We start from the raw sequence: 27,033 nt of genomic DNA, 5'->3' as shown, positions 1-27,033 counted from the left end.
TAGAGCGACTCAAATTTACTCCTTTTTGCTTGAGCAACCACCCACAGTTGTCAACTAGTGACAACTGTTTGAATCTTTCAGGCAGAAATCTGGGGCGTCTCCAAATGTAAAGTGCATTCAGAATTACTATATACTATAAGTAATAAAATAATAAAATACTCTATACTATGAATAATAAAATAACTCAGGACTCAGGAAAAGTTTCTTCCCACAAGCCACCACTCTGATGAACAGCTTTATTTCTTCCTCACAGTGTCAAGAACAATTCCTGTGTAATAATACAGTAACTCTGTCTCTAATCAGCCACCTGTTTCCTGTTTACCACTATTATTTATTCATCATTCTCTATTTCATTCTATTGTCATTTTGTATATTGTATATACCAAATCCACCTACTTCAAGTTCATAAAACCTGTACATAATACTTACTTATTCCGGTATCCTTTGCACTATGCTCCATTGCTCTGTGTACATGTGTACTTGTATGCATGTATGTGTAGGTGTACCTGTATATCACATCCACCTCCAACATGTACATAATGATAATAATTTTACTCCTGCATCCTTTGCACTCCACTCATTGCACTACTTGTCCCAATCTGTCTATAGTGTTTTTGTTTATAGTTAGTATATATGTTCTCTATACTGTAGCCTGTGTGTGATTTTATTATTGTATTATTATTGTATTAGTGTATAAGCAAGCTCATCATGAGCAATGCAAAATCCTGAGTCAAATTCCTCATATGTGTAAACATACCTGGCAAATAAAGCTGATTCTGATAACCACACACATATACAGCACACGTTTGTCTCTTCAGTGGTGATACATTATGTGACGTTAGTAAGAGACCCCATCAAGAAATACAAATCAGCACGAACATTAATTTCTATTTTTAGGTTAACTTATGAAACAATTTGCTAAAGCTTAACTCATCCTAATGTTTCCTGTTGTTATAATGAACTGAGACATTACGTTGGTTAATGTTAAATCTGCTGGTGATCGATGCGTGTTGCTTGTAAGTTACTGTGCAGTCTGGAGGCGGCACACTGTTTTAGACTGGGCCTGGGTTCCCATGAATGAGTGAGTTAACCTCCATGTGAGGAACACACGAAGCCAAGGGCTCATCTCTCGCGAGGAACGACGCCGTTATCGGAATCTCTACAAACAACACGAGAATTCATCATTCACACGGTAATATAACCCAATCTTACACGGTACATGTGTTGTGTGCCAGCAATGGGGGGAAGAAGCCGAATCAAAATTATATTTTAATGATATTTTTTCCAATACATTACGATTCTTGCATTACTTCTCGGCGGCCTTTAGGCCTAACTAGCATGCTAACCACCACGCTAGCTTAAGCAGTGAGTCGTTTGCACGGCTTCAGCTTTAACGTTAGCACGCAAGCTTGCAAATCCGATATTGTAGTGCCAGCTAACATTAGCTAGTGCGTGTTTCTGTCCAGGCTAGGTAGTAGCTGGGTAGTTCTCAGAAATGCAGTTGTAATAACGTGACTTAAGATACATTTAATGGAATTACAGATATGCTTTACTAGCTTTCACGTCAAGTTTATCAATTTCCATAGTTTGTTTTATTGTGCCAATACTTCACATCGTCAGTAGACCGCCGCCCACTTAGCTAACGTTAGCTGTTACATTAACTATGGCCTAACGTAGCTAGTTAGCTAGGCTAGAAACATTTTACCCGCGCTGTGCGATATTTTCATGGTTGTAGTAGCTTAGGAGGTAGCTAGCTATCTAGAGGAGCAGGGTTTTGCCCCAAAACAGCGGTAATAACAGTACCTAACCCCGCTTCCGTACCGGAGCTAACGCTAGCTAATATTACCCATCTGTGTTAATGAAGTGGTGTTAGCATGTTTTGCAGTTTCAAAACAGTTGTTGATAATGACACGATTTTCAATATCCCGAAATTGTCCGTATGTATTTATTGGATTGGGATTGGCCCATTATTGTAAAATAAGGAGAAGGCTGGCACATCATGTCTCTGGGTATCTTCCCTCTCTCACACTCGGGCTGTTACTGTCACCCGACTTGAGACCGGTTCTGTCTCTTCTGAGCAGACCTGCCCCTGTACATCTGCATGTATTTCAAATATACAATGATACATATACAATGCATTCCTGTTTGGCTCAGAATCTAAGTGATTAATGGTTAAAATGCATCCTTAGATGTGATTCTGTGTACAGTAATGTGTTTTTTTGTCGTGTTAGTGCATTTTTCTATAAGCTGACTGCCTTGGCATTCATCATTATTAGTATTTTGTCATGTTACTACGTTTTTCTGTAAGTTGACTGCCTTGACATTCATGATTAGTGGTCTCGTTAAAACAAATGAAACTCGAGTAAATATTTATACAATGTTACCTCATAATATGCAAATGTACTCAGATAAAAGCTCAAATGAATCTCTGGTCTACTTAGTATATGTAGAAACTACAAAAGAAATTGACCTTTGTTTGACGGAGTGATGCACAGAAATAAATAATCACTGTAATGTTTGTGTTTTATTTTAATTTGTAGATGTCTGTACAGTTATGGTATCACACAAAATTGCAACTGCATGATTATAACAAAAAAACTAACTTATTAGGTATAAAGACTTCTAAGATTTGATATCAGAACATATATAGCATGCAAAACTTACATAGACTTGACAGATGGTAAGAGCAAGGAGAAATATGTGTAGATTTCATGTTGGCGGAGGCATTTGTGTAATGACTTAACTATATTTCTTGGGTAGTGTCTTAACTTGTGATGTCTCAGATAAGTTCGAAGTGTATTCCTGCCATGTTTTGCTCAGGTAGAAAAGGCTGATCAGGAAAGTTTCAGCCCTTCCTCGCTGTCTATACATTATGCATTCAGTTCCAGTACTGTAGTGTGTGTTCGCATTTTGGTAGCGCTCAGATTCCTGTACACGATCACTGTAGTTACGCACATAAAACAAAAGAAAATAGACTTAAAGCCTGAAAAAAGGTTCCCAGGGTGGTGGTTAGGAATGTAAAACACAAGTAAATTGGGAGCTGTTACGCGGCCTCGTAGACGGTTGTATTATTTAAAATAGTTTATCCGCTCCATCTGCCGCACATAAAACATGTAATTAATATAGCGAAACACGTCATGTGTAGACAGGTTATAGCTAATCTTAAATCTTACTGTTGTTACTGCCTTTGCTTGTATTCAAATGAAAGTTATAACTGGTTTTAAAGTTTTCTTTGCAACCACTTGTACATGCCATAAACAATTTTTTCCATTTTAATAGAAAGTTGTATTTTCTCGTGATGTAATTAGTGTAATTGCTAAAGAGGTGATTTTTCAGGAGTAACTTATTCCTGACAGTAACAATGTCTTAAACATCCCTAAATCGTACAAACAGTTGAAATACAATACATGGGGTATGAGATTACTTGAGTTGTTTGATGAACTAATCAAATTTTAGGTGCATAATCTCCAGTAATGCAGAGGCAGCAACGGACACAGCAGGAAGATATTCTCCCTTATAGTAGCATGTTGGTAAATAAATATTTTGCTGTCTTGTTTAGTAAACCAAGTTTTCCTATTATCTTATTTCAGTCGTGAACAATGTCTGAACAAGACTTGGATGAAATTGTACAAATTACAGTGGAGGACTTTAACCAGGATGACCAAACAGGTAAGATTCCTGTGAAACGACATGAAAACAATCTTTTTTAAAAATGTTTTCTGATCAGTATTGAATTGCAGGATATTGACATTCTCTGCTCTTTTGCCCAGGTGGTTGGCTCCATTTTAGACCGTGAAGCATTTAATCAGTTTCAAGTGAAGCTTTAATGTTAGCTTACTTACACTAAGTGCACTGTGCAACTGTATTATTTAAAATCTGTATAATAAACAGTGAATATGGGACTGGGCTCGGTATCATCAGATACTCAATGCTATTACCTTGGATTATTTGATTCATGCCAGACATGCTGGACAATCATGAAGATGATGAAGAAAGGCCTCAGAAGAAAAAGAGGAAATTAAGCAGCAGTCAGGAGAATAACAGCATTAACCAAGACATATCTTTTATTAAGGTACCACTCTCTGCTCTCTATAATGGACACTGTCCAAAGCTCATATATTTTCATATAGGTTAATAATAAGTGGATAGGATTTATAAATTTTATTTGAATTTTGGGATAGATTACACATACTGCATCTTACTATTTGTGTTTCCAGAACCTGTTGGTCTCATTCACCACATCAATCAGCCAGCGACTGGAAGGAATTGAATCAAAGTTACAGGCACTGGACTCAACGTGTAAAGCCCTAGGACGCAAACTAGACAGCATGGTGCCCTGTGCAAAGAGTCCTATCCAGGTTCCTATGGTTGCTGGGTCTCCTCAGGGGGCCACTCAAACTTGGAACAAAGTGCGATGGTAAGGTGCAATTTGCACCAATGTTACATTATATCCATTTAGGCTTAGAATGCAATTACTTGGAGATTAATTGAAATTCACAGGCCAAAGTAGGTGCAGTCTTTTATAATGCAGAGATATTGTCCTTTTTGTCATTTTACAAAGCTTTATTGTGATCACAGGAGCTAGCAGAACCACATTACTTAAACTTATTTTAGACTGTACCGAGCATGCATACAGTCCCCTCCAAAAGTATTGGAACGGTAAGGCAAATTACTTTGTTTTTGTTGTTCACTGAAGACATTTGGGTTTAAGATCAAAAGATGAGTATGAGACAAGAGTTCAGAATTTCAGCTTTTATTTCCTGGTATTCACATCTAGATGTGTTAAACAACTCAGGACATACCACCCTTTATTTGAACCCACCCATTTTTCAAGTGAGCAAAACTATTGGAACATGTGACTGACAGATGTTTCTTGTTGCCCAGGTGTTGCCTTTTAGGTTGATTGTCCAAACATTAAATTGCTCTGAATGACCGGTCTAAATTTTCATCCTTGGCTCAAACCTATAAAGACTGCATTTCCTGTTAAAGAGGATAAACCAACATGAAGACCAGAGAGCTGTCTATGGGAGAAAAGCAAGCCATTGTCAAGCTGAGAAAAGAAGGACCATCATCCAGAGCCATTGGACAAACATTGGGCATAGAAAGCACAACAACTTGGAATGTCCTGAAAAAGAAAGAAACTACTGGTGTACTGAGCAACAGACGTCGAACAGGTCGGCCAAGGAAAACAACAATAGTTGATGACAGAAATATGGTGAGAGCTGTGAAGAACCCCCCCCCCCCAAAACATCATTAAGTGACATCACCAACGACCTCCACAGTGCAGGGGTGAAGGTATCACAATCCACTGTTCGAAGAAGACTCAGAGAGCAGAAATATAGAGGCCACACCACAAGATGCAAACCACTCATCAGCAGTAAGAATCAGAAGGCCAGATTGAAATTTGCAAAGAAGTACAGAGACGAGCCGCAAAAGTTCTGGAACACAATCTTATGGACTGATGAAGATTAATCTCTAGCAAAGTGATGGAAAGGCCAAAGTGTGGTGTGTGCATGGCTGCTTCTGGAACAGGGTCATTAATATTTATTGATGATGTAGCTGATGGTAGCAGCAGAATGAATTCAGAAGTGTACAGAAACATTTTGTCTGTCAAATTACGGCGAAATGCATTGAAACTAATGGGGAGGAAGTTGATCATGAAGCAGGACAATGACCCAAAGCACACTGCCAACTAAACAAAGGACTTCAGGGGAAAACAGTGGAGGTTTTAGACTGGCCAATTCAATCACCTGAACTTAACCCAATAGAGCATGCATTTCACCTCCTCAAGAGGAGACTAAAGGGAGAAACACCCCGAAACAAACAAGAACTGAAAGAAGCTGCGGTAAAAGCCTGGAATAGCATCACAAATGAAGAATGCAACAGTTTGGTGATGTCGATGGGTCGCAGGCTTGGGGCAGTTATTGCAAGCAAGGGTTATGCCACCAAATATTAAATGTTATTTACTTAAAGATTATTTGTTCCATTACTTTTGCTCACCAAAGAATGCTGTGGTCTAATACAAACGGTGATATTTCCTAAGTTGTTTAACACGTCTAGATGTGAATACCAGGAAATAAAAGCTGAAATTCTGAACTCTTGTCTCATGAACTCATCTTTTGATCTTAAACCCAAATGTCTTCAGTGAACAACAAAAACAAAGGAATTTGCCTTACTGTTCCAATACTTTTGGAGGGGACTGTACATGTGCTAGGTAACCATTGTCTTTTGAACTTTCTCCTTCAGTGTTGTTCCACAAACAAATGTGATAGTGAGCAGTGAAAACCCGAAGGGCCCTAGCCAAGAAGACAACCCCCTGGAGAACCTGCTCAGCAAGTGAGTTCATGTTCATACTGTATGCCAAGTGTGAGTCAGAAATGTGCAAATCCTTCCCAACACAGCGCCTCATAAACAATGTTGGGGTAGTTATTGGAAAATAATAATCAAATGTACCTTTACTCATATTTAAGTTCAGGCAATAGAGAACTGTACATAATCTGAATTCCTCATACAAGGTGATCACTGCCATGATCTGCATGTATGTTAGACCTACTGATTGCAAATTGATTGCGTTTGTTTTTAGCACGGTGAACAGGAGGCGTCAGAACACAATCCTGGTAAAGGTGCCGGGCCCTGAGGAGAGTCAGGAAGAGCAAGATAGCGGCTCAGAGGCCAGTGACTCTGTTTCTAATGGTGGCCAGTCCAGCAATGCGCAAAATGGCCAAAATGTCACGCTCATCACACTCAATGCAGAAGGTATGACTTCACGCTGCTGATACAGACACAGAAACACTATGTATGTTATTGCTCTTGTTCCCTTGTAGTCTATCAGTGAATAGAAATGAACATGAATGTTGAAAGTGTGCACACCCTTAGACTAATACTTTGTTGAAGGACCTTTTGATTTTATTACAGCAGTCAGTCTTTTTGGGTAGGAGTCCATTAGCATGGCACATCTTGACGTGGCAATATTTGCCCACTCTTTTTTGCAAAATCGCTCCAAATCTGTCAGATTGCGAGGACATCACCTGTGCACAGCCCTCTTCAGATCACCCCACAGATGTTCAGTTGGATTCAGGTCTGGGCTCTGGCTGGGCCATTCCAAAACATTGATCTTCTTCTGGTGAAGCCATGCTTTTGTGGATTTGGATGTGTGCTTTGGGTCGTTGTCGTGCTGAAAGGTGAACTTCCTCTTCATCTTCAGTTTTCTAACCGACGCCTGAAGGTTTTGTGCCAAAATTGCCTGGTATTTGGAACTGTTCATAATTCCCTCCACCCTGACTAAGGCCCCGGTTCCAGCTGAAGAAAAACAGCCCCAAAGCATGATGCTGCCACCACCATGCTTCACTTTAGGTATGCTGTTCCTTGGATGATGTGCCGTGTTGTTTTTGCGCCAAACATACCTTTTGGAATTATGGCCAAAAAGTTCTACCTTGGCTTCATCAGACCATAACACATTTTCACTTGATGTTTGTTTTTGCAAACTTCAGCAGTGTTTGGATGTTTTTCTTTGTAAGAAAAGGCTTCCGTCTTGCCACCCTACCCCATAGCCCATTCATATGAAGAATACAGGAGATAGTTGTCACATGTACCACACAGCCAGTACTTGCCAGAAATTCCTGCAGTTCCTTTAATGTTGCTGTAGGCCTCTTGGAAGCGTCCCTGACCAGTTTTCTTTTCATCTTTTCATCAATTTTGGAGGGACGTCCAGTTCTTGCTAAAGTCACAGTTGTGCCATATCTTCTCCACTTGATGATGACTGTCTTCACTGTGTTCCATGGTATATCTAATGCTTTGGAAATTCTTTTGTACCCGTCTCCTGACTTATGTCTTTCAACAATGAGATCTCTCTGATGCTTTGAAAGCTCTCTGCGGATCACGGCTTTTGCTCAGAGATGCAACTAAGAAAATATCAGGAAAATCCTACTAGAACAGCTGAGCTTTATTTATGATTAATCAGAGTCACTTTAAAAGATGGCAGCTGTGTAATGACTTCTAGTTAACCTGAGTTTGAATGTGATCGGTTAATTCTGAACACAGCCACATCCCCAGTTATAAGAGGGTGTGCACACTTATGCAATCAGGTTATTGTAAGGTTTTTATTTTTCATTTTTCCCCCCTCGAAGATTTCAGTTTGTTTTTCTATTGAAATGTTCACATTATAGGTCACATTAAAAGTGGAAAAAGTTCTGACATGATTTATGTTTGTCTCATTATTTTACATCATAACCTGGCATTTTAACAGGGGTGTGTAGACTTTTTCTATCCACTGTATTTCAACAACAGCAAAACCTTTTTTATTAGATTTAGGCAGTCAACTTGACTTCTTATTCTGTGTGACTTCACAGGTATTTTTAGGGTCAAGTTACCCATCTCTAAAAACAAAACTGACAAAACACCATGAAAATGGTGTGCACCAAGGTCATCTGTGTCAACTCTGTTGTAATGGATTACTAGGATAGCAATCAGTCACACACTGATGGCAGTGAGCGTGAGAGTGAGGAATTAGGGGTTCATTTGCTCAGGAGGAACTGGGTTAAACTTGGCTAACTCTTTCTAACTCTTTCAGATGGTCTCCATATTGAATGGAAAAAAACTGTGCTGATGTGTTATGTTCATGTCCATGTGGTTCTGTCTCAGAATGTATTGATAAATGCTCTGATCTGTCATTCATGTTTTCAGTAGCCTTGCTCAGTGGTTCTGGCCGAGCTTGAGAGAGAATAGTTCATTTCTAATTGGGCAAACCTAAATTAAGTCCACATTGTTGTTAGATTTGTTGTGATTATTGGTTTGGTTATTTTCAGTGGACTTGGGAAGTTCTTGGTTATCTTCAAAGGAAAACTATTATTCATTTATTTGCAGCTGTGGGTTACCATGATAAAACTGTGTTAGTCAGCATTAGCTAGATGGTACCATGTGGTACTCAGAGCCATGTGTCTCATGCTTTTGTTTGTGTGTTTGTTTGTGTGGTGGATTTAACAGCTAACATACGCTTGAGGAAACAGCCAAACCACCTATTGTTTTTTAATATAAGTATTTAATAATAACAGCTTTGCCCACAGTATACCTAGTTCTCCTTTACGGCCACATGGGTGTGCTATTGTATTACATGAATTATCTCAGTGGCTCTGTACCAGTGTATTATTTGTCAACCTTTAAGTCCATACAAGTAGATCTTATAGTATGGATAGATTATTATTTTCTTCATACTGCGCCAGATTATTCTACAGGCTACAGGTTTGATGAAGGAGAGCTGTGCAGCTGTATTTGAGTGGCTGTTCCATTTCCTGTTTCCTCTAGATGATTACCCTGCAGGCACCTGGTTGGGAGATGAGAACAACCCAGAGATGCGGGTTCGTTGCCCAGTGTCTCCAGCTGACATGCTCCATATCTCCACAAACTGCCGCACAGCAGAGAAAATGGCACTGACACTGTTGGACTACCTGTTCCATCGGGAGATCCAGGCCATGTCAAACCTCTCTGGCCAGGGCAAACACGGCAAGAAGCAGCTGGACCCGCTCATGATTTATGGCATTCGTTGTGAGTCCTCCTGCAATTATATCATAACCGTCTAGTGTTCAGAAGTTTTATCAATTTCATGCCACCTCCTTCACTATGTGGTTTTTGACAAAGAGGTGCCATACCTGGTGGTAAACATTATTCCATGACAGCCCAGTTTACAAAAAATTTGCGTCTTTTTATGTACCAGCTGCTGCCACTGACATACCCCATCAAACCTGGGAAGTGAATCCAGAAAGAAAATATATCCTTATTATAAGAATGCGTGGGAGGTGACATTTTGCTGTTCTGACCCTCCAGCATATCTGCTTGTCAAGTGTTTCTGAGCAGTTTGAACTTGCCAGTTTGTGATAACTTCATTGGCAAAATGACCCACTTGTAACTACTGAGGCAGTGTCTTGTAACCACTGTTTATCTCATGATTAGTACACGATTTTGCATAGTTTAAATTGCATTAATTAATTTCACTCACCCGGTGTTTGAATCCTTAACCCCCTCTAAGCGTTAAATGAACCCTGTGAGACCTCTCCACATTTTACCCCTGTTCCATTACAAAGCAGCTCTGAATTGAACACAGAAATAGACTTCAGTCTGTATTCACAAGGCGGGTTACAACAACATGCATTCATCATTGCACACACGCATAAATGTGCAACACATTTTAGAACATACCAGGCTCTAAATGACAAGCACATGTCTGGTAGAAAGATCCTTATGGAGTCACCCTCAATTCAGTGAATGCTTTGATTCATGATTAAGCAGAGTCAGGGTTATGATGGTAGACAGACGGATATTTATGAAAGTTCTGGGACTATATACTATATTTATATTGTTAATATGTTGCAGTGTAAAGAGGGGCTCTTTAAGGTGTAGCCTTTCCTTTGAAGTACAGCTTGTGCCCCCTGCAGGAGGTTTTAGTAAATATCCCCCATAGCATACGTAACTGTTAGTATACTTAGTTGCCTGAATTTCTTCCCAGCAGTGTGGGTGTGTAGTTACATGCAGATTTGGTCTGACATAGAGCTATGCAGAGGTTGGAGCAGGGTCAGGTGACTTTTTAGTGACTCATTCTGCCTGCCTAAAAAAAATGAAAAGGAGTGACTGCTCTGCCTGCCTGTACAGGACCCATCAGGTGTGAAAAGGCTGTCGTGCACTGCCATCCCACTCTCTGCAGATACCCCTGAGCTTCCCCTGCTGTCATGTTTTCTACCCTCAGGCTGAGCACTGCTGTTAATTTATGTAGTAAAAGTGCTTTCAAGTGGCTCACGCCCTTTAAACAGTCCATAACACTGCGGTAGAAGGACACTAAATACAGCTGCACCCAGGCTCACCCGCACATACAGTATCTCCACTGTGGGAGGTTTTCATAAAAGTGTACATTGATGCAGATCTAGTGACCCTAAAAAACTGATCAAAATTATAAACGCAACACTTTTGTTTTTGCCCCCATTCATCATGAGCTTAACTCAAAGATCTAAGCCTTTCTCTATGTAGACAAAAGGCCTATTTCTATCAAATATTGTTCACAAATCTGCCAGGGGGGTTTGGAAACCAGTTAGAATCTGGTGTGACCACCATTTGCCTCACGCAGTGCAACACATCTCCTTCGCATAGAGTTGATCAAGTTGTTGATTGTGGCCTGTGGAATTTTGGTCCAATGCTCTTCAAAAAAAGTGTTGCGTTTATAATTTTGTACAGTGTATAAACACATTGTCCTTACGTCCGTCTTATAAAGGCATGTGTTCACTGGCTTTACAAGTTGTGGACATTTTACAAGTAGGGACCAGATAAAGCAACAGTGAACACAGAGTGTGGATGTTGGTTTTGGTTGTTTGTTAGGCTACGTCATTAACAAGCCGACAGCCGCTGCGGTGACAATGGATCCCGTGTGGAAAACTCTGTTAAAAAGAGGAGTTCTGTGTCTTTTGGGCAGAGAGGGGACAGAGAGAGACCAGAGGTGTAGGTGCGTCTTGAGTGTGGGGAGAAGAAAAGTCCAAGTCAGGTGTATTTAAAAATAATAATAATGTTTGTGGGGATTAAAATCCGCTTGCAGGGCGGTATAATATGAAAAATTGAGGGGAGGGGTTTGTGGGTGGAGGGCGTACAATCACAATGCCTACCACATACACATTGTAATTCCACGAGACACAACCTTTTAAATTTAATTGTAAAACAATATTTCCCCTACAAAATGTGCAGCTGACATTGTCAGCCTGTGATATTGTTGCTAATGAATTATCCTGGCTACTATGCTATACTATTCAACATATTGCTGCTGACGTTACCTTCAACTAGTTTACATGAGGGCATGTGTAAATATTTTAAGTATAGAAGACTTGCTTGTGTCCTCCACTAAAACCCAAAGCAGCCTATTTAGTTTCCTGCACTACTGAAACAGAAAGAAGGGAGCATTTCCTGGACAAGAAAACATATCGAAACAATGAAAAGAAGAAAGCCTAGCTGACAGATCAATTTGGACAAAGGATACATCCATTCATGACCAAGCCTACAATATTTGATTATTTATACAGTATGACATGACCTATGACCTCTCCTTGTCTCCACAGGCCACTTGTTTCACAAATTTGGCATCACTGAGTCAGACTGGTACCGCATCAAGCAAAGTATCGACTCAAAGTGTCGCACCGCCTGGAGACGCAAGCAGCGTGGCCAGAGTCTGGCTGTCAAAAGCTTCTCCAAACGCACGCCTCGCTGTACATCCGGAGGTAAAATACTGATTATTATCAGGCGGCTGTAAAGCAAGTATTTGTCTGTGCTGCTAAAGCGTTGCAGAAAAGAAGGCACCTACTACTTAGACTTAGAAGACATTCCAAGATCTGTATAACTTTCTGTGTATCATGACCATGATGCATGCTATCTAGGATGTGGTCTTGTGTGTGTGTGTGTGTGTGTGTGTGTGTGTGTGTGTTAGGGTTGGGCTATGTACACAATCACGATGCCCACTCAACATTATGACATCTGTCAGCCATTGCAGATCGGCCCAACCCTGGTGTGTATGTGTGTGTGTTTATAAATACTGTGTGTATGGTCCTAATTTTCAGTTTCATACTGTTATTTTGGGTGTCTACTAGGAAATGTTTACATCCTTTAATATTTAAAAAACACCTTATTTTCCTCACGCTGTCCTGGCCAACCTTATTAAAAGCCCACTTTCTTCTGATTGGCCAGCTTCCAGGAAGTCTGTCAGGGAGCAAGACTGGCGAACCGAGGTGTGGAGATAGGACTGGCTAGGCCTCACTGATTATTGTACAAAACACAATTTTATTCACTGATTTTGTTGAAAGTGGATTTTATGGAGAAAATATATTCTGGTTTTCCCTCTGATGTCATCCACCTGCTCTGCCTCAACCTCCAGCTCTAGGTCGTTGTGATGAGCACGTGGTGTTGTGTTGGACGAGTGGGGCTGAGAGCAGTTTATTCGGTAGGTGTTCAGTGGGCGGGGTTGTACACTGCGCTCAAGAAGAAGAAGAAGTTTTCAGTTTTCAGATATCAGCAAAAACGAGGATCGGTCCAAGTTAGGAGTCATATCCCCCCACAATCTTAAAATTATTAGTTTGGCCCAGTCTGACAGTCACACAGAGAGCGTTCCGCTGCAGCTGACCGGCCAGCTAGCTGGTTGCGGATCATAAAGTACATTAGGAATTTTAAAATAAACAATATTTAAAAAAAAATAAAAACTGTATGACCACCGGCAATGGCCAGTCTGCCCCTGTTTTACATCTCAGGCCATAACCTCACAAATGTCCCTTTGACCTCAAAATGATGAATTTGCGTTGAATGTTGTTATTTTTCCTATAATTAATTGATTGAAATTAACGTGTTATTTAGACAACTGTGTTTTCTTTTTTTTTTTTCACATAGTTTGGACACACTGTGGACACATCATCAGGTTGAAAATACATGAAAAAGTGGATTTTTGCTTAATATGAGACGTTTAAGATTGAGACTAGTGCTGACCGATAAATCATATTTTCATTGTCGTTGCGATATGAACTTGCACGATAAACACATCACAAAAGACTTCCTGAAAGACCGTAGTGTTTATTATCAGGCTGCAGCCTCTTGACTGTGCTTTGTGTGGGCTCCATGACTCATTAAAATATTAGTGTCCATCTCACATGTGTGTGCGTGCACACACACACACACACACACACACACACACACACACACACACACACAGCGGCCAGCAGAGCAGAGAGGCTGTGGTGGGGACAGTGAAGGTGAAGTTAATGACAAGATAACTTCAGTTGATGACAACTATGCTCGTTACTGTAAGTATGTGCAATAGATAGATTTTCCCCATATTGTGCAGGCCTAATTCAGACGTTAATGTTAATAGTACCAATGACAGCCATATAGAGAAAGAGAGACACAGCAACAGTGTCAGAGAGACAGAAAAAAAGAGCGTTGAATCTGTTAAAAAAATTATGTATATTATCAAATCTAAGACGACCCCCTCCCTTTTCAAAGGTTCTTTCCTGTGTATCATTACATACAACATACAAAATACACTAATATGACAAAGAAGCAAGCAGATTAGGGTTGGGCGATGTCTACAAAATTTCCATCGGACGATGTCTACAATGAAACATCGGGATGGACGATGTCATCGGGTGCGCGGGCGGGCAGCAGTCGTCTTATGTGCTTGTGTTCTTGTACAGACTTCACTCGGTAAAAAAAAAACTGGTAAACTATTAAGTTATGTTACAAATCGCAGTGGATATTTTACGCAAGGACCAGGTAAAGCAACCTGGGAACACAGAGTGTGTGTTCACCGTTGCAGATGTTGGTTTCAGTTGTTTGATAGGCTGCATCATTAATAAGCCAACGTGTGGCTCACCTGCTGCCGTGATAACGGATCGCAGGTGGAAATATCCGGGAAAAAGGACGAGTTCTCAGTCTTTTATAAAATATACTGCTGATGGAGAAAATAGAGCAAACAATAATAAGAGTGTTGGTGGTCAATAAAACCTGCTTTCACAGGATGGGATATAATGTGAAATGTTAGGTTTTTTTTGCTGGGGGGGGGGTTTACAATCACTATGCTGGCTCAACGTTGTGATGTCTGTTAGCCATCGCAGATGGACTGTCAAACAAGTCAGTCAGCCCAACCCTAATACAGATGTGTACTCACTCACATGAATTCCAACAAGTTAAACACTAGATTGTGTTTTAAAAATAACATTAATTAATTTCAAAAATCAAAGTACTTAGCAATCTTTTAACACCTTTCTTGTGAAATGCTTTGGGAATGAGCACATTAACATTATCTCTAAAGTCTGAGAAAACTAATACCTACCTGGCTCTCATAAGTCTAAATCAGCTGATAACGTTGCTACGTTTCTGTGGTTGTTTTCCAATCAAACAGCATGCACAGTCGTGAGAATCAACTATAGACCCAAAAAAAAGGAAACATCAGCTGCATTTTCTTTGGCTTACAGGCCAGTGACACCACCAATGGTTTTCAGTTTGGACGGGTTTTGGTGGAGCAGCACGTCACAATTATTGGCTTGTATGGAACTCATTAATTTTTTTTCCAACTTTGAGCTTTGAATTTGAACTGATGCTGTGTTTTCTCTGTCGTGTCAGCCTGTCAACTTTATCATCTTGATAGCCAAAGTTTTCTTATGGTTGTGACCAAAGCTTACTATGAATAACCTTGAATGAATAGTTATTTCTAAAAAATGTTAACTGCATGTAAAATGTTACTTGTCCACCTAAATGCTTTCCATTAGTATTACGCTGGAGCACATAAACTTGGTTCAAATTTTCAGTTGGTAAATTTTGTTACATAAGTTACATAATTTGACTTTTTCTGACTGATTGGCTGCTTTGTACCAAAAGACAAGTGATTTAATTTAAAGTTTCCCCCACAGTCACACACGGTGAAGTCAAACAGGTCTTATTTCATCAGCTATATGAAAGCTATTTTAAGACCTGAACCCAAATGCAGAAACAGTGTGTATTGCTGCAGGTGGTTGCAATCTGCTCACAATGCCTGCTGTCCTTCTCTCCCTGTGAGCCATCACCTCTCACCTCTGACCAAGGAAAAGTAAGACTGTAGGGGAAACCCAAATATCCTGTGAGCACACACTAGGGAGGATTGTCAGGCCCTGACTTTTCAGCCCCCCGCCCCCCCAGAGTGTATAGCACAAATACTAGTTCAGATGGTCCATGCAAAAACAATCATTCCTTCCTCAATCAGATTACATGTTTATAGACAAGAAAGAGGCATTTCTTCTGCTTTCAAAACCACTGTTTATCAGTGAACCAGCAAGGAGAGCTCATACCAAAACTGTAGTTTTCACAAGCCACCTGGCTCTTGCTTCCTCGTCTGGCAAACAAAAGTACTGAGGCTTATTTACATAATATAGAACATAGCAGTAATAACGAAAGATCGGAGACAGCCTTACTTTTCAAAGCAACATGACAGGAAACAGAACTTTTGAGGTGTATGCGATATGTGCCCTACGTTTTAGTCATTTAAAGCTACATTCCTTGGATTTGTTTTTTCCATGCTCAATAGGTTGTCAGAATTTTACAAGAAATTACCTCAAATCCTTTCAGCCCTCACTTCTCCCAAATGGCCTTTTTATTGCTGCACATTTTGGCATCTTTCAAGAGAAGGTGTGATTTTGTTTATTTTGTGGCCTGCGGTGTGGACATCGCTGTCACTGAACGCTCTGCTGTATTTGATTGCTGACATGGAGCCTTGACGTTTTTTTGGGTTGGTGTGGAGCTGCAATAGCTCCGTGCAGGGTTTTCAGACTGCTTGTGTGATAGCGGGTGTTTAGACTGAGGCCTGGAGTTTGTGTTTGGCTGCTCGACCATGAGTGTGTTTGGATGGCTAGCTGGAGAGTCCTTGTTGTGTATTTAGGCGTTTGATAAAGTATAAACATGCCATCATCCAACAGATGGCCTGGGAATTAGCCTGTGTTTATTTATTTTTTTTTTTACAAGAGGTTGCTAAGGCCCCTTACATGTTCATGTGTGAGTGTGTGTCTTAGAGACCTCATTTTTATTTCTTGTGTATGCTGGAATCATTTCCCCTGTATTCCTGACCTACTTCCGCTGTATACATGAGTGCACCAATGACCATACTTCTTGTCCTCCTAACCAGAGGGAGGCCTCGCAGAAGAAACGGCACACATTGAGACTGCCACCCAGCAGACCTTGCACTACACACTGGCCAATCAACAGGTCCAGTTCCACCGTATTGGCGAGGATGGACAAGTTCAGGTGGTGAGTGTCAGACATTTTATCCCTCAGTCTTTCTGAATCCATAAGCAAACATTTTTAATTTAAAGGCACACAACAAACCCACAACAAAGTATTCTCTGACAGTATGCGTCTTTGTCCCCCTTTGTCACGATATTTATCAGATATGTAGCTTACAACCTCATGCAAGAGGACGGGTCACGCCACCCACCACAGTGACTCATTCAGCATTCAGTGTTCTGCAGAAATATATTGCAGCTTATGTCAGTTTCCCATGCTCAAGGATTGGATGACCTTTTGCAGCTGTTATGGCTAAAGGTCACAGTCAGGCCCACGATAGCGTTATGGGTGGGCTGACAAAGGGAAAGTGACATATCCTGACTTTTTGCCCTGAAATCACTCAAAATACCTGATTTTAAGGGACAAGTGAGGAACCGGTCACTTTTTAAAACTCTTGTGGCCTGTTGAATGTCTTAAATAAGTTATAACGTGTCTGTGGAATTGATCAAAGTAATGATTAAATGCCAGGTATCAGTAAAGGTTGATGTCTTGAGGGTTACAGCCTTTAATTAAATGAGTTCATCATGGCCCATTGGTGTTTACTTGTTGTGCTTTCAAACAGCCAGTGGTAGATACACACAAGCTGAGAGACGATGTTATGAAGGGATTTTTAAATGAGGCTCCTCATCTTCCTAGTGCTTTTAGTGCATGTGTGTGTGAGTTGCAAAGTCAGTGTTACCAACAAAAAAATGTGGTTATAATTAGAACTCATAATCTGATTATACTAGGTGAACATTAGGCTTAGAGACAGGTTTTTATTTCTAACTCCCTAAAACTTTGTTTTAGTATGAAGTCTCCTTGTTTTTTTCTGATCTGCTCCCATTTTGCAGTTTAAGTTACTGCATTATGCTGTTAATACCAATGATGCAGTTTTTAAAAATATTTTATTTTAATCATTTCCATAAGAATTGTTCACATTAGGCTTGGGCGATCGTCTCTATTTTCATATCGTCTGATCATGGCTACTTGAGATCACCGATTGGCGATCTGATTGCCAGGGGGCAGTGTTACGTTGCAGCAAGTCAGTCAAATGCCAGCATGGAAGAAACAGGCTTATTAGCTTTAAGAGAACCCACCAGAAACATCTGTAAATGCACAGTACGGTGTTTCCCACATAATTACCGTGTAACTGTGGTGCCGCGACCGCGCGGCGGGGAGAAGTAGGGTGCAATCGATAGCACCTATGTACAGCATGTCAACCTCGACAACCCAGCTGTACTCTAACGTTAACATATCGGTCTCCGACATTGACAGTATTAAGAAAATAGATAGACTAATTTCTCAGAGATAACTTCAATGCATTAGTTTTTCTATAAACACGGCTCCATTTCAATGTGTTTGTGTGAGAGGGAGGGAGAGAGAGGGAGCGAGCGAACAAGCAGTGGTGCTGAGTGAATCTATGCGCTGGGCGCAGCTCCACAATGAATTATATTTTACATAATATGTGGCGGCGGTCAGCATTGATATTGTGGCGTGGTGTCGCCACAAATAAATCAATGAATGGGAAACACTGCAGTGGGGTGCAGACGCTAGAGACTGTTCTTATGTCATTTTAGTTCTGATAGTGAGTTAGATAAAATTGCCTTAATATCAACCCATGAAAAACCAATCGCTAATCATCCCTTCAATCAGCGATAAGCAATACAATCGCCATCCGGAACAATCCTAGTTCACGTATCTACAATGTCTATGTAAATAAGTAATTGCATTGGCTTTGGGAGTGATAACTGAAAACAAATAGCATCTACTATTTGGTATCTTACATTCACTCAGGGAGACTAGAAGGTTTTTGAGGATGAAACATCTCATCATTTCAACAAAGAACAGGACAAGACCGCTCCAAAAGCATAACATAAAATTCTAAATAATGAAAGACACAATACTAAGCTTTGTCTACATACACAGGTTGTTGTTGACCTTATTGTAGGGATGTCACGGTTCTAGAAATTTAGTAGCTGATACAAATACCAGTTATATTCCACGATTCTCAATACACAATTTGATACCACTAATAAATTAAAAAAAATAAAAAGGACATTGGTGAAAGGAAAAATGATCGCCTAGCCTAAACATGGTAGCCTTTAGCATTTGGCCATTGCAAATATCGAATGGAACATAGTTGACTAGGCTACAAAGCAATGCCAGCTGTCTCAAACAAAAATAATGGTAACATGTATTTCGGGTAATAATAATCTTTATTTATAGAGCACTTTTCAAAAATAAGGATAAGGCCATAACAAGGATAACATTAACACTTGAATTGACAGTCTAAATGTCTGTCTTAGGTGCTTCATTTGAAGTGTTTCCTCCTTAAGTCTGAAAAGTTTGATGGCACCAATTGCATACTGGTTTCTGCGAATAACACACACATGCGGGCGCACACAAGTACATACAGGCACACACTTCAGTTGTGGGGTGACAGACAGTTTAATTTGCTGCTGCTTTCAACATATGAGTGGCTGAAAAAAAGATGAAAAAACCACTGCATGTGCAAAACCAACATGGTAAGATCAGTTATGATGCATGGTCACCTACATCACAGTAACTTGTATGTCTATCCAAATCAGCTACCTGTCACCTGTAGATTTCCAAGTCCCATACTGTCATACATGGCCTCTCTTGAATCAGATAGATGGAAAAAAGTTTAAAAGAACTTTAAATCAAATGTAGCTACTGTCATCTTGTGGCACTTTTACATTATTATTTTTATGCATTTGTCATTCTGCACTGATGGCTGGTTTTAGGTGAAGGGTTAGATTTGTGGCACTGCTGGCGTCAGTAGCAACTGTTTGTAGTAGATTTTGCATAGTTGTTTGTTTCACATCTGCCCTCCAGAAACTGAACTACCTCCATATGATCGACCCCGCTGTTGAGAGGGAGAGCGAGTCTCCTGTATGTAAACGCCACCTGCTTTTAATACAGAAATAAATTACTAAAATGCCCAACAAGTAACTTGAATATAATGATTTTGTCAGGCAGGAAGAGAAGTTGGGTTGAATGTGGAAGAGTGGGAGAGAATGATTGTGAGGAACTCACTGTGTAGTTTTACCCTCCCGACACACAGAGTATTAAAGGGTGCAGCTGAATGTGAAATTTAAGAGTGCTGTTATTAGAGCAGAGAAGATCTATCAAACCTACTACTTGTGATTCAGCACTGCAACCATCGTCTGATAATTCCTGAACAAAATTAGTATTGTGGTGTTGCCAGATTACATGTACCACACTAGGGCTGCTTAGTTAATTATTTTCAATCACATTCTGTACACAGCAGCTAACATGAAGCCTAAAGGATAGGTGTACAATTTTTCAAGTCTTAAATCAATTGTGTTATACCCATATGAACATCAAAACAGATTTGGCTTTGTGTAATCAGCCCTTCAGTTCATACTGGCCATAAAGAGATCTTTTCCTGGTGTGATTTCAGTGTAGTCCACAGTCCTCCTTCCCTACAAAAATGTATTCAAATGTTCAACTGAAGCTTACATGAGGCTTCACCAGTGTGAGTTAGACAAATCATGTGGATGTCTTCCAAAGCTGGAGGAAATTAGAAGATATCACACAGAACAAAGACTATGGATTTTGTTCCCCTTCATTGTTTCAATCTTATCATTGTATGGTAATTATATGTAGATTTCAGTGTAGTTGCAAATGTCGTTTAGGATTAAAGGAAAACATTCCTTTCCAAATGTCTTAATTTGCTGATATTTGTGTAATTGTTCCAGCATCAACTGTCTCTCTCTTATCTGTGTCTATCAGATTCCACAGGGTCAGTTGCACATTGCCCAGGTGCCACAAGGAGAGGAGGTGCAGATCACACAGGACAGTGAGGCAAGTGTGTGTGTGTGTGTGTGTGTGTGTGTGCGTGCATGCGTGCGTGAGAGAGAGAATTTTTCTCACAGAATGTAACTATTACGCTGGGAATCCACTGACTCCGGCTACGGCACTTTTTAGATCCGTACATAGCCCGGCGTCAAAGTCCACTGGAACCGTCACAGAAGTGTTTCAGCAGCGGAGCGTGTAGCCTGCCCCACATTATTTACTTTTGTTATTAATTTGTCCTTTTTGTGCTTATATTACCTTCTTCACAGAAGAGCTGCATGACACGGCTAGCGGTAAAAATTGACCTGCTACGTATTCTCTGCGGAGCGGAGAGCCGCTTCTGGGACGCGCTACGGCCGCATCTGGTGGACTCAAAGGCATCGACTATAATGGCAGTAATTAGCCGTAACGTGCCGTAGCCGGAGTGGATTTTAGGCTTTACCGTAAACTCGTGCTTGAGAAAGAAATGGGGTTGTTGGGAAGAAAAATAATGTTGTCTACTTTAGTGTGGGAGTGTCAGTATGTTGTGTTGGATGTTTGGTTTGTAATTTGGTCGACATCTGGTCAGCTATTCAATTCAATTTTATTTATATAGCGCCAAATCACAACAACAGTTATCTCAGAGCGCTTTTCATAAAAGAGCAGGTCTAGACCGTACTCTGTGATGATGTTTACAGAAACCCAACAGTTCCCACCAAGAGCAAGCACTAGGCGACAGATGCAAGGAAAAACTTCCTAATGACTTTATTTGACTGACCATTTGAAATAACCCGTTATACAGTATCTCACAAAAGTGAGTACACCCCTCACATTTTTGTAAATATTTAATTATATCTTTTCATGTGACACTTTGCTACAATGTAAAGTAGTAGGTGTACAGCTTATGTAAATTTGCTGTCCCCCCAATGGTTTTGGCTGCATGAGTGCTGCCGGCACTGAGGAGCTACAGTTCATTGAGGGAACCATGAATGCCAACAGGTACTGTGACATACTGAAGCAGAGCATGATCCCCTCCCTTTGTAGACTGGGCCACAGGGCAGTTTTCTAACATGATAACAACCCAAAACACACCTCCTAGACGATCACTGCCTTGCTAAAGAAGCTGAGGGTAAAGGTGATGGACTGTCCAAGCATGTCTCCAGACCTAAACCCTATTGAGCATCTGTGGGGCATCTTCAAACGGAAGGTGGAGGAGCGCAAGGTCTCTAACATCCACCAGCCCCGTGATGTCGTCATGGAGGAGTGGAAGAGGACTCCAGTGGCAACCTGTGAAGCTCTGGTGAACTCCATGCCCAAGAGGGTTAATGCAGTGCTGGTGCCCTTGATCACCCTCAGACATATGGCATTTTTTCTACACAATTTTACTGAAACAAAGACTTGTTTTTATTTAGCCAGTGAATGGTGGAATTGATAGATTTGAATCCTATCGAGACAGATAGCCGGCCGCCCTGAGTCATGGTTCTCCTCTGGGTTTCTGCGTCTTAAAAGGAAGTTTTTCCTTGCCTGTGTTGCCAAGTGCATGCTCATGGTAAGAATTGTTGGGCCACTGTAAACAATATTACATAGAGTACGGTCTAGACCTGCTCTATATGAAAAGTGAAATGAGATGAAATGGTGTTATATAAATGAATTGAAATTAATCGTTGAAACAGTAATCAGCAATCACAAACAAAGGAATGCCTATAAATATAACATTTTGGAAACATCACATCTGTTAAATACACTACAACTGTGCAGAAGTAGAGTTAAGTTGTTGTTATTTAGGTCAACAAGGAGAACTACTGACCAGTGCATTACTCTACCAAGCTACAGTTTCCCTTGATGAAGCTCTCTGTCACTTGAACACTCGCCAAGTGTTTTTCAGACAATTGGGGTTGATCCCCTTTCAGCTGTGTGGAAGAAGAATTATTATTATTTCCCAATGATTGATCAAATTTGTGATTGCACAACTCACATTTTGGAGAGACTAAACTAGTCTACTTCTAATAGGAGGAGAAGGAAGAGCCGTTAAATACAGCAAACTATTATTTTTCATCTGTCAAATAAGTTTTGTAAGAATCATTAAACATTTGTGTAGCTGTGTATATTTCTTCCAAATTGCCATCCCAGTGAAGCATTATCAACCCGAGTAATACTTGACAACATTTAAGTGAATTTCAGCTAAAGCAGATGTTCCATATAGAGCATCTTAATGTTTATATGCTCCTACTTATGTATGGGGTTATGACATTTGTTTCCACATAGCCCTAAAGCCCAGATGTCTCATGTCCCCCACCAGACATGAACTCTGCATGCAGATATAGCACTGGCCTGCCAGTTGAAATCAAAATCTAACTCCAAACCACACCGGCTGCTGAAGAGGAATTTCCGCATCAGCGTCATTGTTAGTGATTTTTTTTTTTCGAGAATGTGGGAGAGGGATTTATTTCAAGGCGCCAGTCTTTGTGCCCACATACACATGTAAACACATACTGTATATGTACGTGGCACACATTCAAGGCAGCTTGACATTTGTGCAAAAGCAATTGACACCTAGACCAAGTGTTTTTCTCATTTGCCATTCACTTGTGCTAAAAGACACTCAGAGGTAGAAATGCATGATCGAGTGAGAGAGACAGAGTGAATTGGAGGCAGATAAGCTCTAAAGTCTTTCCTGCTCTTTGTGGCTGAGCCCAGATTTTCTTCTCTTCTCTCCTTCCTATTCCATGATATTGTTTGTTTTTGGAGTTCAAAGCTTAGCAACAAAATCCCACTTTTCCCAACTGCCACTCATGGAATATGTTTTCATTAGGAACGGACCCCTTTCATCAAAGACATTGGTTTTAGCGTGCGTGAAAAGGAAATGAGCTGTTTGAGAGATTACACTGCTCTCTGGCCATATGGCAGCTCCAGCAGCACTTGGTGTATACATGAAATACAATTAGCAAGAGAAAACAGCTGAAACTTGGGGTTGGCTAAATATGGCTTAAATGATGTCCTCTCTCATGTGGTCTTGTTAACATCAATGTGGGTGTTTAGCGACTTTATGATGGTCATTGCATCTTGATGAGACAGCGATGGGCTTGTGCCTGTGTGTATGGGCATCTGTTTTTGTTTAGAGGAGACTCTATGTAGCCAGAAATGACAGAATAGTTGATATATGTAAAAAAAAAAGGACATTGCATCCACTTATCAACTCTTGCGTCATCATGTAAAAACACTCTTTTGGCAAATCTGCATGCTCAGAATCAAAAAACAGTTCTGACACTTCTCAGATATTTACACTGTTATGCTGCACTTTGCTTGTTGATCATGAGAGTCCACTATGTAATAGCTTGAATCACCTTGTGAAGATGCTCAGGTTAAGGCAAATATAATGGATAAGAAATGGGCAAGATGCATCTTTTCATGGCTTTATGTTTGCTAGTCAAAATAGCTACATGATTGTGTGTGTAGATAATGTGGCGTCAGGCTTTTGGCATGACATATGACTTCTCTATTTCAGGGAAATCTCCAGATCCACCAGGTACATGTTGGTCAGGATGGACAGGTAAGAACACATTCACGCTAAACTACAGGAGTTATAATTCACTAATTAATCCATGTTGTAGATCGTAAACCACATATTTGCATCACTTCTTACTTAAGTGCATAGTATGTCCATACATGGTAGATATGTGTTGTGTTGTCATCATTTTATCCATGTTTTTGTTGTTTGTTATTCCATGTGACTGCACCCGGCAGATGCTGAATGTTTGCGTTTTTGTCATTCAGGGTAGTGAACCTTGGTGACTTGATGTCACTTGTGTTGTACTGTCACTGGGAGTTTGGCGACCCTGATGTTGGTGTGTTAGGAGTATTTTGCTGAATATTTTACTTGTTTTGACCAATGCAGTGTTCATGACGGCCACATTCACCTGGCAAACAAACATCACACCTACCTCTATGTCCATTTTCCCCTTTATTTTGACTAACTCTAGATAGGACTCATAGAAAAAGACAGATGGAGTAATAACATGCAATAGAAGCCAGAAGTACAGTACCATACTGTATACTACAGGTGTTGAAAAATGCTGTAAACTAGGAATGCTTTCAAGAATAGACATTTTAATAGATCATTTTTATAAATTAACAAAATGCAAAGTGAATGACTAGAAGAAATGCATCAATCAATTTGGTGTGACCACCCTTTGCCTTCAGAACAGCACAAATTATTCTAGGTACACTTGCACAAAGTCAGGGATTTTGTAGACATATCATCAGGTATATGATTAAACAATTATAACAAACAGGTGCTAAATATCTAAAACTTATATATTAACTTAATATACAGTACTGTATATACAGAACAAATCAAATAATCAAATTCTTTGTATTGTTCTAATATTACTTTTGAAATATAAGATCTCAATTTATGTATTTAAAGGTGCCCGGTAGAGTTCTCCTGAAAACAAACAAAAGTTTACATTCAGTAAAAAGCCTCAAATATATTTTAAAGCGGACGTGTACACGGACAGCTGCAGATGCCATGGACGCAGACTACTTCTGCTTATACTACTTTCTGGAGTCGGCTTAGCAGACTTGTTCCACACACGCGCAGTAGATTGGTGGGCACTCTGGTAGCTTCACAACAAATGGGAGGCACATGGATGTCCGCACAGAGCCTTTACGTACACACTCTAATGACACTTACCCTAGTGGTCCCTCATGTACTTGCGGACACAGAAATAATAGCACTTGCGTTAATCACCAAAGCACATTGTGTGTATGCTTGAGCTCTGACAAATGCATTGACTGCATTTCCTCTGCAAAAATTTACAAAGGTGTTTTTTAAATAAAAAATAAAAATTTAAATCTAAAATTTAAAATTTAAATCCACCATTGTTAACATCTATGTTTATAAGCTAGCAGTTATGTTCTTCCCTGCCATTGCTGGTGCTTTGCAGCACATCTTGGCGTCTTGTCCTGCCGTGTGACTTCTTAATGTGTAATACAGATTTGTTTTATTGCCCAGGCTTAGCCATGTGCAGTAGTTATAAAAGAAGTGTTTCAAAAATGTGAACCCACCAAGTATTAAATCTGCAATTCATTTTTTAAAAAGTCTGACAAAGATGATGGAGTATCTAATGATGCATTTGTGAAGTTATTTCACCTCACAAATGTAATTATAAGACCAGGTAACAGAAATGTTCCAAATTGATGACGTTAGTCTGCTTTCATGTTGTCAAGTGGATAAATGCTTCTTGACAAACCCAATAAACATCTTTCAATAGCAGAATATGTAGAGCATTTCAGTAGCGCACAGACGGGGTTTCCAACCATAGTAATTTCTTTTTTGTCATTCGAAAACATCACAATCTGCCATACAGTTGGACACAATAATGATATACTAATGAGAAACATACACTCTCACAACCCTAGCAACACACACAAACACTTGGATGTTTTTACTGTCCTCTCAGTCTATGTCTTTGTTCATCCCACTTCCCTCCTCTCCCCATCCCTGTCTTGGATGTTTTGGACTAAGGGCCCTTCCTGTTTCTCTGTTCTTTCCTCTGAGATCCAAGAGAGTCACGATCAAAGCAGAGCTGGCCTGTGTATGAACATTGCAGACCACATATGGATGCTTGATGCATAATTTCACATTCATGATTTCATTATATTTGTCTAGAAGCAAGGCTTTAGGGAAGGAAGTTCTTTCTCACGCTGTCCGTCTGTTGGTTAAACTGTTTTGTGTTATTTTATTAGGACAGGTGTTTCTATGTAATTTCCAGTAGAGTTTTTTTCCCTCAATATGTTAACTGTTGGGGTCATTACATGGAAAAGAAAAGTAGCTACACTGTTCATTACATTACTTTTGCATTACACCCTAACACAACTTTATTAATTAAATGGGTCACTAAATGTTTTAGGGATTTGGCTGTGTTCAAACAGAGGTGTAAAATTCTTCATCATACTATTATAAACCACTGTGCAGTGTTTTGGCTTCAGATAACCTTCCAAGCTCATGGAACTATTACTCAAACCAGCTTTATTGGATCATATTTCATCGTATCACCACTACCTTAAACAGTACGCCTCCACCAATGCAGCCCTGTGTATTTAAAGACTCAGTAAGACCACATTACTTCTTACGTTTGTAGAAAAAATAGTCAAACATAGAGTCCACAGCTTTAAATTCAGACTTTCTGAACTGCCTCTGTTGGCTCAGTCATTTGCAGTGCTCATAAATCAGAAATTTCTGCAGAACAAGACGAAGGAGAATCTTCCATAGATATTATGCCAATGAAGAGACTTGTAAATGTAACAACCTATTTGTTCAGTCCAGTTCAGTAGTTTTTTTAACCTGAGAAATGAAACAATAATCAGATTGAAAAAATGATAGACACTGTTGGAGCGGAGTGATTCTGGGGGGCG

At 40.1% G+C, this 27,033-nt stretch overlaps 1 protein-coding gene across 1 annotated transcript in view; it reads left to right on the top strand.

The window, feature by feature from the left end:
* The first annotated feature begins 1,033 nt into the window (after positions 1-1,033).
* The window catches only part of LOC123961615 (BTG3 associated nuclear protein), a 56,923-nt gene continuing 30,923 nt past the window's right edge, over positions 1,034-27,033 (top strand). Inside the window, exons 1-11 of the mRNA XM_046037119.1 lie at positions 1,034-1,192; positions 3,591-3,669; positions 3,963-4,072; positions 4,218-4,417; positions 6,247-6,336; positions 6,584-6,756; positions 9,301-9,540; positions 12,087-12,245; positions 16,661-16,782; positions 20,575-20,646; positions 24,122-24,166. Of these exons, the coding sequence (XP_045893075.1) occupies positions 3,600-3,669; positions 3,963-4,072; positions 4,218-4,417; positions 6,247-6,336; positions 6,584-6,756; positions 9,301-9,540; positions 12,087-12,245; positions 16,661-16,782; positions 20,575-20,646; positions 24,122-24,166 (1,281 nt within the window). The 5' untranslated portion in view covers positions 1,034-1,192; positions 3,591-3,599. The remainder of the gene's footprint in view (positions 1,193-3,590; positions 3,670-3,962; positions 4,073-4,217; positions 4,418-6,246; positions 6,337-6,583; positions 6,757-9,300; positions 9,541-12,086; positions 12,246-16,660; positions 16,783-20,574; positions 20,647-24,121; positions 24,167-27,033) is intronic.

The sequence above is a fragment of the Micropterus dolomieu genome, linkage group LG22 (genome assembly GCF_021292245.1).
Source record: "Micropterus dolomieu isolate WLL.071019.BEF.003 ecotype Adirondacks linkage group LG22, ASM2129224v1, whole genome shotgun sequence".
Lineage (NCBI taxonomy): Eukaryota > Metazoa > Chordata > Actinopteri > Centrarchiformes > Centrarchidae > Micropterus > Micropterus dolomieu.
This window is presented reverse-complemented; position numbering and strand designations above follow the sequence as displayed.